Source organism: Bubalus bubalis, chromosome 21 (genome assembly GCF_019923935.1).
Source record: "Bubalus bubalis isolate 160015118507 breed Murrah chromosome 21, NDDB_SH_1, whole genome shotgun sequence".
In the NCBI taxonomy this organism is placed as follows: Eukaryota; Metazoa; Chordata; class Mammalia; order Artiodactyla; family Bovidae; genus Bubalus; species Bubalus bubalis.
The window spans coordinates 1,132,395-1,147,973 of record NC_059177.1 but is presented as its reverse complement, the minus strand read 5'-3'; the positions used below and the strand labels follow the sequence as shown (position 1 = coordinate 1,147,973).

Genomic DNA, 15,579 nt, shown 5'->3' with positions numbered 1-15,579 from the left:
GAATTCAGCTAAAAAGATCCTGCAGCCTGCTGCTGCTGCTAAGTCACTTCAGTCGTGTCCGACTCTGTGCGACCCCAGAGATGGCAGCCCACCAGGCTCCCCGTCCTTGGGATTCTCCAGGCAAGAATACTGGAGTGGGTTGCCATTTCCTTCTCCGCTCCTACGTCCATGGGATTTGCCAGGCAAGAGTACTGGAGTGGGGTGCCATTGCCTTCTCCCCTGCAACCTAAGAAAGCCTAATTTCTTCCTGCCCAGTCCTTAGTGGGTTTTTCTGTCTTTCTCTTGCTTGAGTTACACCGTGGTTGTCTCTGGGCGGAGGGGCATCTAGCTAGTATTTATATTAAGCCTTTATTCTAAGCGCTTTGACTTTCTGAAGTGATTTACTTCATGTACCCCTGGCGTACTCCTTCGGTGCCCAAGCATTCATTTAACAAACATTTTTCCAAGGCTAGTCTCTGCCAGGAGTTGGGTGTCCTTGTTTCATTTGAATTCGAGGGTGCTTGACGCCACCTGAAGGACCCTCGGGCTTGAGAGAGCATCTCAGAGGCCAGACACCCACCCCAACCACGTGGGCGCGGCTAACGAACGTCTTAGCTGCCAGGCCACTTTCGATCCCCACTGGGATCCCAGGGTGCTCAGAGGAGTTGGGTGCCAGAATAAAGCGGTGGTTTCCCCCAAGGCACCCTTATCTGGCCTTGGGCCTAGGGCTCAGCCAGTTTGCCTGGAGTTAGTACAAGTTTGCTCCGCAACTTGGAGGGAGAAAGAGGGGAAATGGTAACCCCGCACAAAAGTGGCTCGAAGAAGGCTGGATTAGGGAGACAGCAGACGCGTCCGCGGGGGACGCCCGGCTCGGCTCCTCACGGCCCCTCCGTGGGCACCGGGCTCCTGGGGCAGCCGCTGTCCGCCGCCCCTAGTCCTGCCGGCCGGCGCTCCTCCGGCGGGTTCCTCCTCGGTCAGGCGCGCCGTCCGCCCCTCCTCCCGGTCCCTCCTCCTGCAGCCCGGCCTCCCCGCGCCCCCGCCCCCGCCTCCGCCCCAGCGAGCTAGAAGTCCCGGTGGCTGGCGCAGCGCGCAGCCTCCGCCCCGGCTCGGTGCGCACGCCCGCGGCCCCGTGCGAGCCCCGTCTGTCCTGCGCCGCCGTGTCCCGCGCCGCCGAGACCAGCGCACGGCGGCCGCTGCGTCCCGACCGAGTGCGGAGCCCGGCGCGATGCGACTCTCCGGGGCGGGCCGCGCGGCGCTCCTGGTGCTGCTGGCAGCGCACTTCCAGGCGAGTCTAGCGCTGGAGGAGAAGAAAGGTAAGGACGCCCGCGCCGCCGTCCTTCCCGTCCCGGGCGGCCGCGCTTTCCGCCGGGCTGCGGAGGAATGCGCGTCTCGGTTCCGGGCGGCGGGGCAGCCTCGGGCGCGGGACGCGGGGCGCGGCGGGCCGAGGAGCCCGGAGCGCGGCTTTCCCCTCAGCTCTCCTGCCCTCCGCGGGCTGGACGCCCAGGCGAGCGCGTCCCAGCACGTGCGCCCACAATCTGCCCGGGCCGGGGGCTGAGACGGGACACTGTCCACCCGGCTCCCTCGGACCTCCAGGACCGGAGCGGCCCTCCGCGCCCGGCCCCGCACCCGCGCTCAGCCTCGGGTCAGGCTCCTGAACCAGGCAGCCATCCTCCCAGAGCAGCCTTGACCTGGAGGCCCGGAAGCTCGTTCCGGGCACTGGCCACCTGTGCTGCGAGTCAGGGAGGGCCGAGGTACCCGTTGGCACCAGGGGGCGGGTCGCACCGCGCCTCCACACCCGGGTGCGGCCCGAGCTGCCCCCGCCGTTCGCGCCCCTCAGGCGGTGGACTCTCCTGAGTGGTGGTTTCCCGGGACTCCCGAGACTCGCCCCCACCTGCAGCCCCTGGGCCGCGTGTCCCGGCTTCGAGGTGGCTGGGACGGAGCGGTGGGACAGGCCGTGGCCAAACAGCCGGGGCTTGGTGCGAACGCCCCAGGGGCGGAACCCATCCTGGCTGGTTCCCCACGGTTTCAAAACAGGGCTCACAGCAAGCTTTCCTCCTCAAAATCCAGAAATTTTTGTGTTTGGGATGTGTTTTCTAGTTTTGAAGAATTTGACATTAAGCCAACCAAAATATTAAACTTAATTTAAATTAAAAAAAAAATTGATGTCCGTCATTCACGTGTGCCAAATATCCAGACCGAACATGAGCGAGTCTGGCTTCGTGACTGCCGACCATAAACCCACTTGAAATGAGAAACATGCCTCAGAAGGTTTAATTGCACAATTTCAAGATCGAGCAGCTTGGGTTCCGAGAGTCAGGTCTGTACTTGCTGTTGAGGTCATTGGCACAGGGTATGGTGCTGAGCGAGTTTGATGCGGGAGCGCTAAGGCATAAAGCAGTGGTTCCCAAACTTTGTTTCAAATTAGAATCACTTGGGATTTGAAACAGAACAAACAAAAAACGATGTCTGGCTCCCACCCCCAGACTTTGTCATTTCACTGGTCTGGGGTGAGTCCTGGTTGTATGAATTTTTAAAAGCTCTTCAGGTGATTCTGTTGGGCAGCCAAGTTTGGAAATCACTGGCAATAGAGGTGAAATCTCTGGCAAGATTGCTGCCTATGTAAAAAGCTCTTTTGGAACATCTGGAGTTTTAACAATCTTGCAAAGGAAAGAGAATGATGATTTTAGTAAAAAAAAAAAAAAAAAAGAAAGAAATGAGTTTTTTCAATGAAAGTCTCTCCTCCTCTGAGTCCCAGGCTGTGGTCCAGCTCCTGAATCAGTTGACAACAGGATTCCTGCCTGAAGGCAGGTGGCAAGGGGACCTCATCCTTATTTTAAATCCTTGGAGTGCCTCCAAAGCATCACTTTTCTCACTTCAGAAATGTTCCCAGCTCTTTGCTGTTACCCTTCTGAACACTACTATTAGTACTTAAAGATTCTTTTCTAAGAAATATATAAATACCACTTAAATTGCCCGTTAGTCCCATGTTTGTTTAAAACAGAATGCTTCTGAATAGAATAGTGAGAGTAGGTGAACAAATGTTAAAGTAAAGTAAGAAGACCAAAATGTACAGGGCAAATTATTAACAGCAAGTGTTAAAGACCCATGTTGATCAAATCGGTAAGTTTTATTCTAGAATATTTACTCATTTTAGAGAGGTTTGTTTGGTTCTAAGATACAGTATCCTTTGTTCTTACTGCACTTAGTCCTGTCAGACACCATTTTAAGTGTCCTTTTAATCCTTACATCAACCATACAAGTTGGTTCTTGTCATTATATGTGGGGAAACCGAGGTACGGAAAAGTAAAGTGACTTTCCCGTAGCTTGCAAAAGGCAGATCTTATATTCAAGCTCTGGCCCCAGAGCCCTCCCCTAGGCGCTGCCTGTGTTGGTCTGTGCGAGTTCTGGTTTTCGAGGAGCCCTGTCGGTGTGTGTGATGTAGGGTGCTGGCAGAGGGAGGAAGAAGACTGGGGATGAGGAAGCCACCTGCCCATGGTCTGGACTCCTGCTCCCAGTACTCAGGAGGCCCCTTTTGTGGAAGAACTCGGTCACAAAGTGAGGGATGAGTGTGGAGATTGCTGGAGGAGTGTTGAGTAAGCTCCTTGGTTTTGAAAAACAGAAAGGTGAAGATGCTGCTCCAGATGTGATCCTGGATGGTATTCTCAGCTAGGCCATCCTGCCTGGCCCCTCCTCAGATGATATCCTTGGCTCAGTAGATCTGGGCTGTATAAAAGAGAACAAATTTGGGGATTTTGAATCATATCCAGGGTGAAGCCTCCCTTTCTTTAAGGAGACTAGAGGACGCCCACTCAGTACTGGCCTGGAGGCCGGGAGCCTGTGTCCTCATTCCCACGCTGTGTGAAGGTGAATGTGTCCCTTGCCAGCTCCAGGTTCTGAGACCTTGTTTCTCAATTCAATGAATGTTTATTGAGTGCATCGTATGTGCTAGACATTATGAGTTAAAAGGGGCCGTGGTTATCCTAATGGTTTGTATTGTTGTTTCCAGAGTGGTGCTTTAGGCCACTGATTAAGTAGTATCTTGCTTTTCAGATCTGGAAAGGAGACCAGCATCTGTGTGGCTGTCATCTGTCCACACTATGTAGCTCCATCTAGCAGTAAATGGCTGATAGCTCCCATCGGCTTTGGACTGCCATTTCATGCTTCATATATTTAGTTGCATAGTCCATAAGTTTTCAAGAACTTATTCTGAAATTTGAAGACGCCAATTGCCAGAATTCATTGTGCTACATACTTAGACTCAGTCCATATGATGGCACTAACATGTTGTAAAATGTTCTTAGAGTTGGTGTCAATAAAGAGAAGAATTCTGCCCTGTTTAAAAGAAAACATTCTTTGTTTTTCCTTTGGTCCAAGCTCCAGAACCAGCAGCTAGTGTCTGAAACTTTCTTCACGGGAGTGGCAAGCCAGCTCTAACATTAAACTGATGATCATGGTGTTTAAGAGAGGATAGCCCATATTGGTGCCCCAAGCCTCGATATGGGGGCAGGATCTGTGATGGGGATCCTCAACTTGTTAAAGGACACCTAGGAACTTTCCTGGCCCCTGCCATGTGACTTGCTGTGAAAGTTGTGTTTGTGTGTGTGTGCGCGCGCTTTAATTTGGACTTATAGTAGAAATGGGTTTTGGTTTTACTAATGAGGATATGATTTTCAGAAAAGATCCAAGTTCTAGAACAAGTTCTAGGCATTGTTTCCTTGTAGACATAATTCAAAAACTAGATTCTGCTTCTCAAACCCTCTTGTGTTTTCTTCTATTATTTGTGGACATTCAAGATTATAAGAACCATTTTTTATTTCAGTTAATAATTACTTGTTTACTTCTGAACCATCAACACATATGGAACAGAATTTACATCTTAGCTTGTTCTTATACGTCATTCCCATTTGCATCAGAGCTTCTGCTCATACCTTCTTTTTCATCTTCCTTCTAAAAGGTTTTTTCCCTGAGAAAATTCCAAGAGTTTTTTCTTTGCACAGTGTCTAAGGATAGTCTGCCATGCAGCCCATGGGCGTCATCAGGTAAGCTTGAATTGAGGCAAGGATCCAGGCTTTGGGACTTACGCCAAATAACCGGTTTGACTGAAATTTTCACCTTTTCAGAGTCATCAGGTCCGGCTTCCTTGCAACAGGTTTAGGTAGACACAATTCAGTTGTCTAGAAGGTTCCCTGAGCCAGCTGGGGCAGGAGGGGTGGCTGGGGCTGGTGAGTGTGGTAGCTTGTTTACTTAGCCCCATTAGAAGCTAAGCGTTGAATTTGACATTTTAATCTCTGAAGACACTGAAATATAATATCAAATGTCTGACCCTGTTGAATGAGCATCTGTGAGTTGTATATGCTTAAAATAAATTTTACTACTACCAAATTTCAGCAGCTTGCTTAGGAAAGTCATTTGTGAAAGCTTGAGTGTGGGATAGAGTTTCCTTTTCTGTTCTGCATTATACCCCATTTTGGTGGGTTCTCATGGAAAAACCCAGGGTCCAAGTATCTTTTCTGACTGTATCTGGAATGTGCCTTTATCAAGAGTCTTGAACTGCAATTTGGTGAACTAATGATTGGATGAGAATGTCTCGAAAACAGTTCTTTTTTTTTAAATTAATTAATTTTTTTATTGAAGGACAATTGCTCTGCAGAATTTTGTTGTTTTCTGCTAAACCTCAACATGAATCAGCTATAGGCATACACACATGCCCTCCCTTTTGTACTTCCCTCCTGTCCCTCTCCCCATCCCACCCCTCTAGGTTGATACAGAGCTCGTGTTTGAGTTTCCTGAGACATACGGCAAATTCCCACCAGCTATCTATTTTACATATGGTAATGTAAGTTTCCATGTTACTGTTTCCACACATCTCACCCTCTCCTCCCCTTTCCCCAAGTCCACAAGTCTATTCTCTATGTTTGTTTCTCCATTGCTGCCCTGCAAATAAATTCCTCAGGACCATCTTTCTAGATTCCATATATATGTGTTAGAATATGATATTTATCTTTCTCTTTCTGACTGACTTCACTCTGTTCTAGGTTCATCCACTTCATTAGAACTCAAATGTGTTCCTTTTTACGGCTGAGTAATATTCCATTGTGTCTGTACCACAACTTCTTTATCCATTCATCTATCGATGGACATCTAGGTTGCTTTCATGCTCTAGCTCTTGTAGATAGTGCTGCAGTGAACAATAGGATACATGTGTCTTTTTCAATTTTGGTTTCCTCGGGGCATATGCCTAGGAGTGGTATTGCTGAGTCATATGGCTGTTTTATTCCTATTTTTTTAAGGAATCTCCATACCGTCTTCCATAGGGGCTGTATCGATTTACATTCCCACCAACAGTGCAAGAGTGTCCAAAACAGTTCTTGATACAGCCACAATTGCACCTGTTACTAGGTGGCCAGTAAACATGGCTTTGACTTAGTTTATTATATTTAATTATTATTATATGAATTAACCACTGTTGTTCTTCCTTTGAGTAAAAAGACAGGTATTATTACGTATGACAACTCTGGCTTTTATTTGCATTTTTTTCCTTTATGTTTGAGCCATGGTGACTATTTGTGCTGTTCCATCCACAGTTTGAGCTCTGGGAATGAATCTGACTTGATACTTGCCCATAAGTGTCTAGAAGTCAAGTAGAGGAAGAGAGATCTACAGATAACAAGTGTGAAAATGTCACAGAAGCAGTGATAGAATTCAATGCAAGATAAAGAAGTCTTCTGGTATTTAGTCCTTGCTTTAAATTCTGCCTGGAGAGGGGGCTAGGTGTAGCACCAAATGGAAGGATTACTCATTTGAGCCTGAGAAGAACTATGTGTATTTCCCCAGATAATATGATGTGAAGGACATTCCAAGAAATGTGTCAAGAGTAGCAAAGTCCTGAAGAGCACTGGTTATCCATTGTGGTGGGAGGTGAAGGGAGAGCTGACGAGGCTGCAGTTGTTTGAGAGCTATGTGTGAAGGGAGGGGCGCCATGCAGCTAGGAACTGGTGTAATGTATTTGGTGTTCCGGAAAGAAGACTCTAGCAGGCTTGTGGGGAATGGGTTACATGGGCAATGGTAGAAATAGGGAGATGGGTGAGTCATGCAGATGAAATGCTGTAGCAGAACATGAGATGAAATGTGCAGAACAAGAGACTCAGGAAGATCTGGGGCGGGAATTGATTGATAATCATATGTCACCAGTACAAGAAAGAGAGAGTTCCAGGATGACACACAGGCTTCTGACTTGAAAAACCTGGACAAACATAAATCCATTCACAGAGGCTGCAAGTGCCCCAGGAGGAGTAGAGTCAGTTGGTGGGATTTGCGGTGCTCTGATAGAAAAGTCCAGGAGGCAGTTGCAGTATACAGGTCTGGAGCCCAGGAGAGTGGTGGCCTTAAATTGTTGTTTTATTAGTCATTTCAATGTCTTTGGTATTGTCTTTGTCTTCAATGTCTTTGGCAATAGAACAACTCACCCCAGCCTGTTCCATGCTCTTTGTCACCACCCATACTGATACTGGCCAGGTTCTAGATCACCTGCTGCTTTTTGGACTAGGCCACTGTGATTAGCAAGCCAGATTAGGTGCAGTTATCAACAACCGTATATATTGTGCATGTAAGTACGTTAAGAATCATGTACTTGTAATCATGTTATCATGGAATAGTCTCATGTAAGTATGTTGAGAATCATGTTAGTATACTGCTGCAAATCATCAGATGAGAATTCACCATTTCTTATGTAGGAACGCATCAGATTGCTTTTTTTATATGTTAATGACTGATCCGAAAAGAGTAGGAGGTGACTCTTTATTAAAAAACAAAACAGAACAGTAGCCTTTGAACTTTGAACATTCCTCACCAAGAAACTTCTGGAAAAAAAAGGATGCCCTAGGTCAGTCCAGTCAAAATTTCTGGAGGATGGAGCACTGAATATACCTTTAAAAACTCAATGGCACCCCACTCCAGTACTCTTGCCTGGAAAATCCCATGGACAGAGGAGCCTGGTGGGCTGCAGTCCATGGGGTCACTAAGAGTCGGACACGACTGAGTGACTTCACTTTCACTTTTCACTTTCATGCATTGGAGAAGGAAATGGCAACCCACTCCAGTGTTCTTGCCTGGAGAATCCCAGGGACGGGGGAGCCTGGTGGGCTGCTGTCTATGGGATCGCACAGAGTCGGACACGACTGAAGCAACTTAGCAGCAGCAGCCGCAGGGTGGTTGTGAAGAGTACATTAAGTGGTGTGTGCAGCTTGTGCAGAGAAGTTTTGTCTCTGTTTCCTGACTTCCACTTTTCACACATTACACATGGGTTTCCTCAAGATCAAGGAACTGGTTTATATTTCATTAGTAAATGAGACTCAAAGTTACTTTTTTTTTTCCATGAACTGATACATGAGAAGTCTAGTCCACTGGCTTCTAAGTATGTCCCAAGACAGCAGTAAGAGCATCTTGATATGAATGTCCATTCCTGAATCCCCACCCAGACCTCTGGATAAGGTGCTGGGGGTCAGGCCCACGATGTGATGCACACCAGGGTGGAAGAGCTGCTGACATGCTGCCTACAGACCTCATGCTGGGTTCTGAGTTCACTGGGGGAGCACAGTAACTGTGTCTGGCCTTACTGGGTGCATAGTTTGCAGAGCTGATTTGGGACAGGGACACGTGTAGTACAGCATCTCATGACAGACATGATAGGGGTTTGATGGGAGCCCAAAAAAGGAGCTGCATCTGTCTCTGTGACAGTGGCAGTGTCCCCAAAAGAGGACATATAGTTGAACCTCAAAGGATGAAGTTTTTGCCTGGTCTCTGTGCGAAGGGAAAAGAGAGGCAGTATTGTGGCTGATGTTCCTGCAGTGGGCCCACCATGACTGGTCATGTCATACATGCAGGGGCGAAGGCGGTTAGCATTTCCTGTTTCATTTTCTTAATCATAAGGAAACTTACAATATCAAAAGTAAAGTGCATTTAAAAAATACAATGGCCATTTGGTCATTTTTTAAAAAGTAACCAGATATGAAGGATTGAACTAGAATCTGCACAATAGTTGATAGTTTTAACATTCTCCCCAGTAGCATGATTTGGCCCTAAAACTTGTTGTGAATAAGAAAAATGACCTTGTCTGATCCTTTATGTAACTCCTACTACAGAAAGCGAAGAGAGAATGAAAACAGAAGTCTGCCTAATTCTGGACACAGTAAACACTGAACTCAGAAAATCTCTCACATTAATTGAGCTTTGCTCACTTGTAAATTATAAGACATCTGTTTCCTGATTCACTGTTGAAAACTGGTTTACCTGTTTATTTGCAGAGGTCGTTTGGAAACAACCAGGCAGACTTGTAACGGGGTTAATGGCTGTTGATGAACCCTTGTTCATTCCTGCCTTTATGTGGAAAGAAATATGGAGGTGGTTCTAGACCACTGTTTACTTAGAGCATTTATGAAGGACTTTATTTTAAATGCAGCAACATGATACCTGATGGTTTTCCTACTACAGACGCCCAGGCCTGCTCATCGTGGGTGATGTCATGATGGCCTTAGCAGTTGTAGTCCCTTACACATGAGATTATCATGGCCACTGGCTAAAGTTCCTTTCTTTTACTATAGGTAAAAGCTTCTTATTTTTCTTGGAGAAAACTGACTCACTGCTTAGTCTCTCCTGGATGACAAGCTGAATATGTGTGAATGTATGTGAAAAACTGTGCCTGTTTTACTTTCTTTGCCCTCACTCATAAATTCATCTCTAGTGTCTGGAATAGAGACAAATCATTTATTGATCCTGTGCAAGTCCTTTAGGACAGGCAAGTGTTCCCGGAAATCTCTTGTGATTGTAAATGGGATTTCAGAAAGTTTTTCAAAACTTTTTTTACCTGTTTTACTTACTTACCAGCAAATGCTGAATACCTGAAAATTGTCAGGAGATTTCATTGCCATTCCTTTTCTGCATTTACACAATATCTCTTAGTTCATTCGTATGTGTCATAAGCCAGAGTAGATGGCTAAAATTGTGCCAAACAATATAAATTAAACTATTTTAAGTTTGTTGTAGTACTGAGTTGCAAGAGCCTTTTTTTTTTTTTAACTAAGGTATATTTTAACTATAATAATACTAGAAAGTTTAAAAATTACCATCTCTTTCACAAGGGGAAAAAAGCCCAGAACTTCCAGTTTCATTTACTTTTGATTAAGTCCAGATGAATGACAAAAAAGCAAAAGGTGGTAGTTGAAGCATTATTGTATCACCTGTTAGTGTTTAAGGTACTGATTTTAAATACAAGGCGTTTCAAGACTTGTTCTTGGTTTTGATTTGCTACAGCGTTAATAAAGAATCAGAAACCTTTCCTTATAGTTACTTCCTGATTGCTTTATCTCTTACCGTTTCCTAGTACTTATGCCTGGAACGCATTTACAAGTAAGAATAATGTATTACCTTAATCTGTCCTCCCTTCCTCCTTCCTTTCTCCCTTTCTTTTGTTTTTGGAAGCTGCTATGAGTAAGCCTTTGCAGAGAAAGAAAACTTATGTAAAGTTTAAAAATAAAATAAAATTTAAAAAATAAAAAAAATAAAATAAAAAAAAGATCACAATAAAAAACTTTGATAAGGGACTGTAAAAATATAGAATATAATTGTTTAAGTTAGAAAGTATCAAAGACATTCATGCTTATGATTATGTTTAGTACAAATAAGCATATTCACGTATCACTCCTTGAAAAGTGGCATTGCTCAAGGATTTTGTCTCAGTATGCAGCTTCGTGTATTTTTCCCCAGTAATCTGTTGTTAGTTACAAGGGGAAGAGAAAACAGGCTGGAATCTACTTTCCCAGTTTCAACTTCCATAAAATAACTAAACCACATGGTTCTGAGACTCCTGCCAACTGGAAGTATCTATGAAATTAAAAGCAAATCTAAATGCATGCAAGATATGTATTTAAACACATTGATAATAAATGTATTGTCCCTATAATTTAGATGCTAAAACATTGATGTCATAATAATAATAACAGCTTGCATTTGTACAGCACTTCACAGTTTACACAATGCCTTAATATCCATCTTTCCAAGCCTCCTAACAACCCCACAGGATGGAGATAATTATTCACATTTGAAGGTGCAGGACTCAGGCTCGCAGGCATTCTGCACTTTGCTTGTGGTCGCCGGACTAGTCGACACTTTGGTGCTGAGAGCTTTTCCTGCTTCACAACGGACACTGTTTTCGAACTACTGTGTCAAATGTGCCCCCAAACTCTCCTTACTTCTCCTTTGAGACGGGTTTTTAGCTGTTGATACCGCCTGTCATTTTTAGTCCTATTTGTGAATCAAAAAACTAACAGTATTCTTCAACATTTCTGTTATATTTCTCTTCTATTTAATGCCTCTCAGAAGTTCTGTTCTGTTTTTGTTCCTTTCCTATTTTCCCTCATGTTTTGAAGTATTTTTTTAGTTTTCTTATATATATGTTAGAGTAGCCTATTTCATAAGATATAGGCAGTGAATTTATGAGCCTTTAAAACATTTACTCTAGAAATTAAATGTATAACTTTATTGTAAAGAGTCATAAACCCTCAAGGAGATGTGGGTTCGATCCCTGGGTCTGGAAGATCCCCTGGAGGAGGAAATGATAACCCACTCCAGGATGCTTGCCTGGACAATTCCATGGACAGAGGAGCCTGGTGGGCTGCAGTCCATAGAGTTGCAAAATTGAACAGGGCTGAGCGACTGAACACATACAACACAAACTTATTTAAATTTGCCAGACCTGTAAATACTTGAAGAAAAATGAAGGGAGAAAGCAACTTGATAGAGCAGTTGGATCAGTTAGCAATGCCTATGGCAAAGTGTGCTCATTTACGTACACAGTTCTGTGAAGAGTCACATCTGTGATTTAAATGGAGTGCATAGTTCAGTTCATTAGGGTGTGCAAACAGCTATTATGAAAAGATACACACTCAGTAAACAGTGTGCACTCCAGGATGGCTCGCACCCTTTACACAAGCCCATTCTGGATGGTATCATCCTTGGAAGCATGGACTTTAAGGAGAAATTATTACAAAAATAAAATTGTTCCACTCTGAGGAGCTTTGTTAGTTAAATTGATGGAACAAGGAACGTGACAGTGAATGGGTCCTTCATTTATGCAGAGACACCTTTTCTCAAAGAAATACCAGACACAGTGTTCGTTCTCCCCCGTTACGAAGGAAAGGGCTTTTGTTTGTCATTGTTTATTCCTAGCATAGTGGAAACTTTTCAGTACTCCAGCAGAAATTCCCCCAAAGCATGTTTATATTTCATTATTACCAAGTGAAATAGGAAAAAGTTTGTAAGTAAGCAGAATAATTGGTCTGCAGTTGCTGCCTGTGTATTACAGGTGTAGGTCTGTCACTGAGAGAACACGTGATCTTTGCAGCCTGAGATGGCACAAACCCTCGCAGAGAACAGGCAGCTAGTGTATTGATTTCAGGGCCACTTTAGTAACTGAGCCTCTAAGTCTTGCGAAAGTTACTTGGGCAAAAGCTATGCCATTTCACCTTCAGTCAGCAAAGTCTACCCAGCCAAGGCAGAACAGAAAGTTAAGCAATTTGGTGAAACAGAACAACGTAAGGAGTCAATCAGATGAATTGCCCAGTTTATCACTTCACTTTCAGCCTCTAGATACTCTTTTTTGTTTAAATGCACATTTAACCTTGTGCCTGGTTTGGGGGAGGCACTAAGCAAAAGTCTCAGGTAGATGGAGGATTTGGGCAGGTATCTCAAGTCCATGTTCCCTCATGACGTAGTGATTGTTCTTAAAGTCTTGAATAGAAAAGCTAGGTTTTTAGATTGTTGAGCAGTGGCTACTAACTATGCATAATGTTGCCCAGTTGCAAAAACAAAACATTCAAACTGTAGCCAGGGAAATAAGTAGTCAAAAGTTCCAGGTCTGAACCATCCTAGGAACCAATGAGAATGGGGTCTTTGATGCCTTGATGGGGACAGTTGTCAGGAGTGCCTGCTTCTGTTGCATTTTTCTTTCCTCCTTGGACTCATTTTGGGGAGAGTTTGGACTTTATCCACCTTCTAAGCTTGTATCGTCTCACCTAGGTGACAAGGGAGAGGTGGACCGAGGTGACAGTCACAGTGAAATGGAACAGTGATGAACACAGGGCTGCCGAGTGCAGTTTATAGAAGTTTTACAGGCTGGATGACTTCTGGACACTATGTACAAGGTTGATTTTTAATTAAGACAGAACCACTAGGTATCATGTAACGTAATAACAATATGCAATCCTGATCTCGTGACTGTCACATGTCCTGTTCACAAGCTGCTCTGTCCAGCCAGAAGGGGCTCAGGCTGAGTTTAAGAGGCACTTTAAAAGTAACAAATGATAATTAATTAATACCCAGTGGTTTTGAAATGAGCCATCAAGCATGCCGACTCAGTGGCGTCTCTCGGTGACAGGGAGAGGGTAGGATCATGAAGTCTGTGTTTGTCTGGGGAAGCGGCTCTGGCCAGTGAGGTGGAAGCTGAGTGTGCCTCACGGGGAGGAGCGTGTCTGCAGAGGGGTTTCCTTAGAGTTTGATCAGTGACATTTCATAGAGCTTCACACATATGCACACACCTCTGCTTCCTCGTGTGGCCTGGCTGGCTCTGACAGGTGGGAGTTGTGTGCATCCTGACACACGTGGCTGGGACATGTTTGTAGGTCTGCATGTGTGTGCGGCCTCCAGAGATGTACGACCACTGCCCTCTGACAATCCTGACTGTCTCTGTTGTTGGTGTCTTTTTGCCACAGGTGCTTCAGCTCGCTTATCAATGATCTCTGCCCACTAATTGATACAGACTTGATTCTCCTGAAGAATCTGTATCTGTTTGTATTTTGGGGACTGTAAAGTGGAATATGTATGTTACTTATTAAAATGTTATTATTAAATGGGGGAAATGTCCCTGGGCTTCTTGACTCAAACAGGGAAAGAAGACACTTCTTCAGCCAAGAAGTGACTACATTTGTGGGGTGAAGAGGACCTCCCAAACTGGAGGCCAACAAAGTCACATGTGCCAACTGTTCAGGGCTCTTGAAGTAATTACTCTCAAAACAAAAGCTTCCATTAGGTGGGTGTTTGTGAACCTCACTGGTTGTGTGTCCAGAATTATCATGTTTATGATTAATTTTTCCAGTCTACATATTATTATGCTAAAGGATGCATTAGACCAGTGATTCCAGGACCAATCATCAACATTTGAAAGATGACTTTTTTTTTCATTCTAGAAAAGGCAATAATAACCTTCTTTATCTCTAACATCTACTTGGTGTTAAATGTTTTATAAACAGGACAAACAAAATGTGCACATGGGACTAAAATATAAATATACAAAATGATTATGTCAGAAAATGTCTAGATCTGCTATGTGGTGCCTTTTTGGATAAAAGTTATTGAGGCCCCCCTGCCCCCTGAACACACACAGGGTGGTGTGGGGTCTGGATCAGGCTTCACCTCTTGGTTGCTGGCTCAGCCCAGCAGCCCTATGAGTCCTGGTTTCCTCATCTTTAGAATGGAGACATAGTCGTAGTGCTTATCTCCTGCTGCTGCCAAGAGGATGAAAGGAGATGATTATCCGTTCCACAGGAGCTCACTATATGACTGTGTAAGTGCTGTGCCTTGCACTCTAACCTCTAACCCTTACCTCAACCTTCATGATTCCTGTCCCTTCACCGACCTGAGTGCATGTGCCCAGGAAGGGTCACTCTGGAGCCTGCCTGGGACCCATGTCCTCAGCAGATGCTTGCCTCTGCCCCAGACACCCACCAGCTCTGGGTCCTGGGAAGACTGGGGTCCCAGCAGCAAAGGCTCCCCAGACCCACTCTTTCCCTCCACAGTGGGCCTCACTTTCCCACAAAAGAGCGCTGTTGTTGTTTTGTTCCTGTAGATCCCTGAGCCAGTTTTTAAAATGCTCCTGGTTTCATTGTACAACTTGATGACTTACTCGGGTGCTATTTGCAGGTTGGTGCTTCATTGTGGCCATGGTGAAAGGCCGTTTCTCCTCTGCTTTCCTTGCTCACCTTTCTCCTTTCATCACCACAGCACACATAGCAGAGATGGCCACACACATGTCCCAGCCTCTAAGACTTCAGGGTTCCCTCGCAGACGCCCTGTCGGAAGCCCGTGCCGCTCTCAGTGACAGTTAAGTTTCCAAAGAAAGAAAACAGTGGAAGTGTTATTTGATCTGAAACTAATTCAACTGTTTCAGGTAGTGCTTCGTGCACTTGTGATGGGTTTTAAGCCCCTACACGTCCCACCCAGCGGCCGCTGCCTTCATCCGGGCACCAGCCTCACAACTTCCTTTGCTTTCCTGTTCTTCACTGAGTTTGTACTAAGATTTTCAGGTGCTCTTGTGGAGCCATGAAAATGCACCAGTTACCCATCATTCTTCCTGTCTATCTGTCTATTATTTCTATCATTGTTTTTGAATTTGCAAGATAACAGAAGGTCATGAATTAATACACTAGAGACTTGCTATTTCCTAGCCCCAGCATATAAAAGTTATTTTTAAAGTTGTTTTAAATCTGTGAGTAAAAATAAATTGCTGCAAGAAACACCAAAAATGGAAAAGCTAACAGTACAAAGTTGATC

General features: G+C 44.9%; 1 protein-coding gene across 1 annotated transcript in view; it reads left to right on the top strand.

Annotated features, from left to right (window-relative positions):
* Positions 1-1,053: 1,053 nt before the first annotated feature.
* Positions 1,054-15,579, top strand: part of EGFR (epidermal growth factor receptor) — a 218,346-nt gene continuing 203,820 nt past the window's right edge. The window contains exon 1 of the mRNA XM_025273080.3: positions 1,054-1,292. Coding sequence (XP_025128865.2) covers positions 1,205-1,292 — 88 coding nt within the window. The 5' untranslated portion in view covers positions 1,054-1,204. The remainder of the gene's footprint in view (positions 1,293-15,579) is intronic.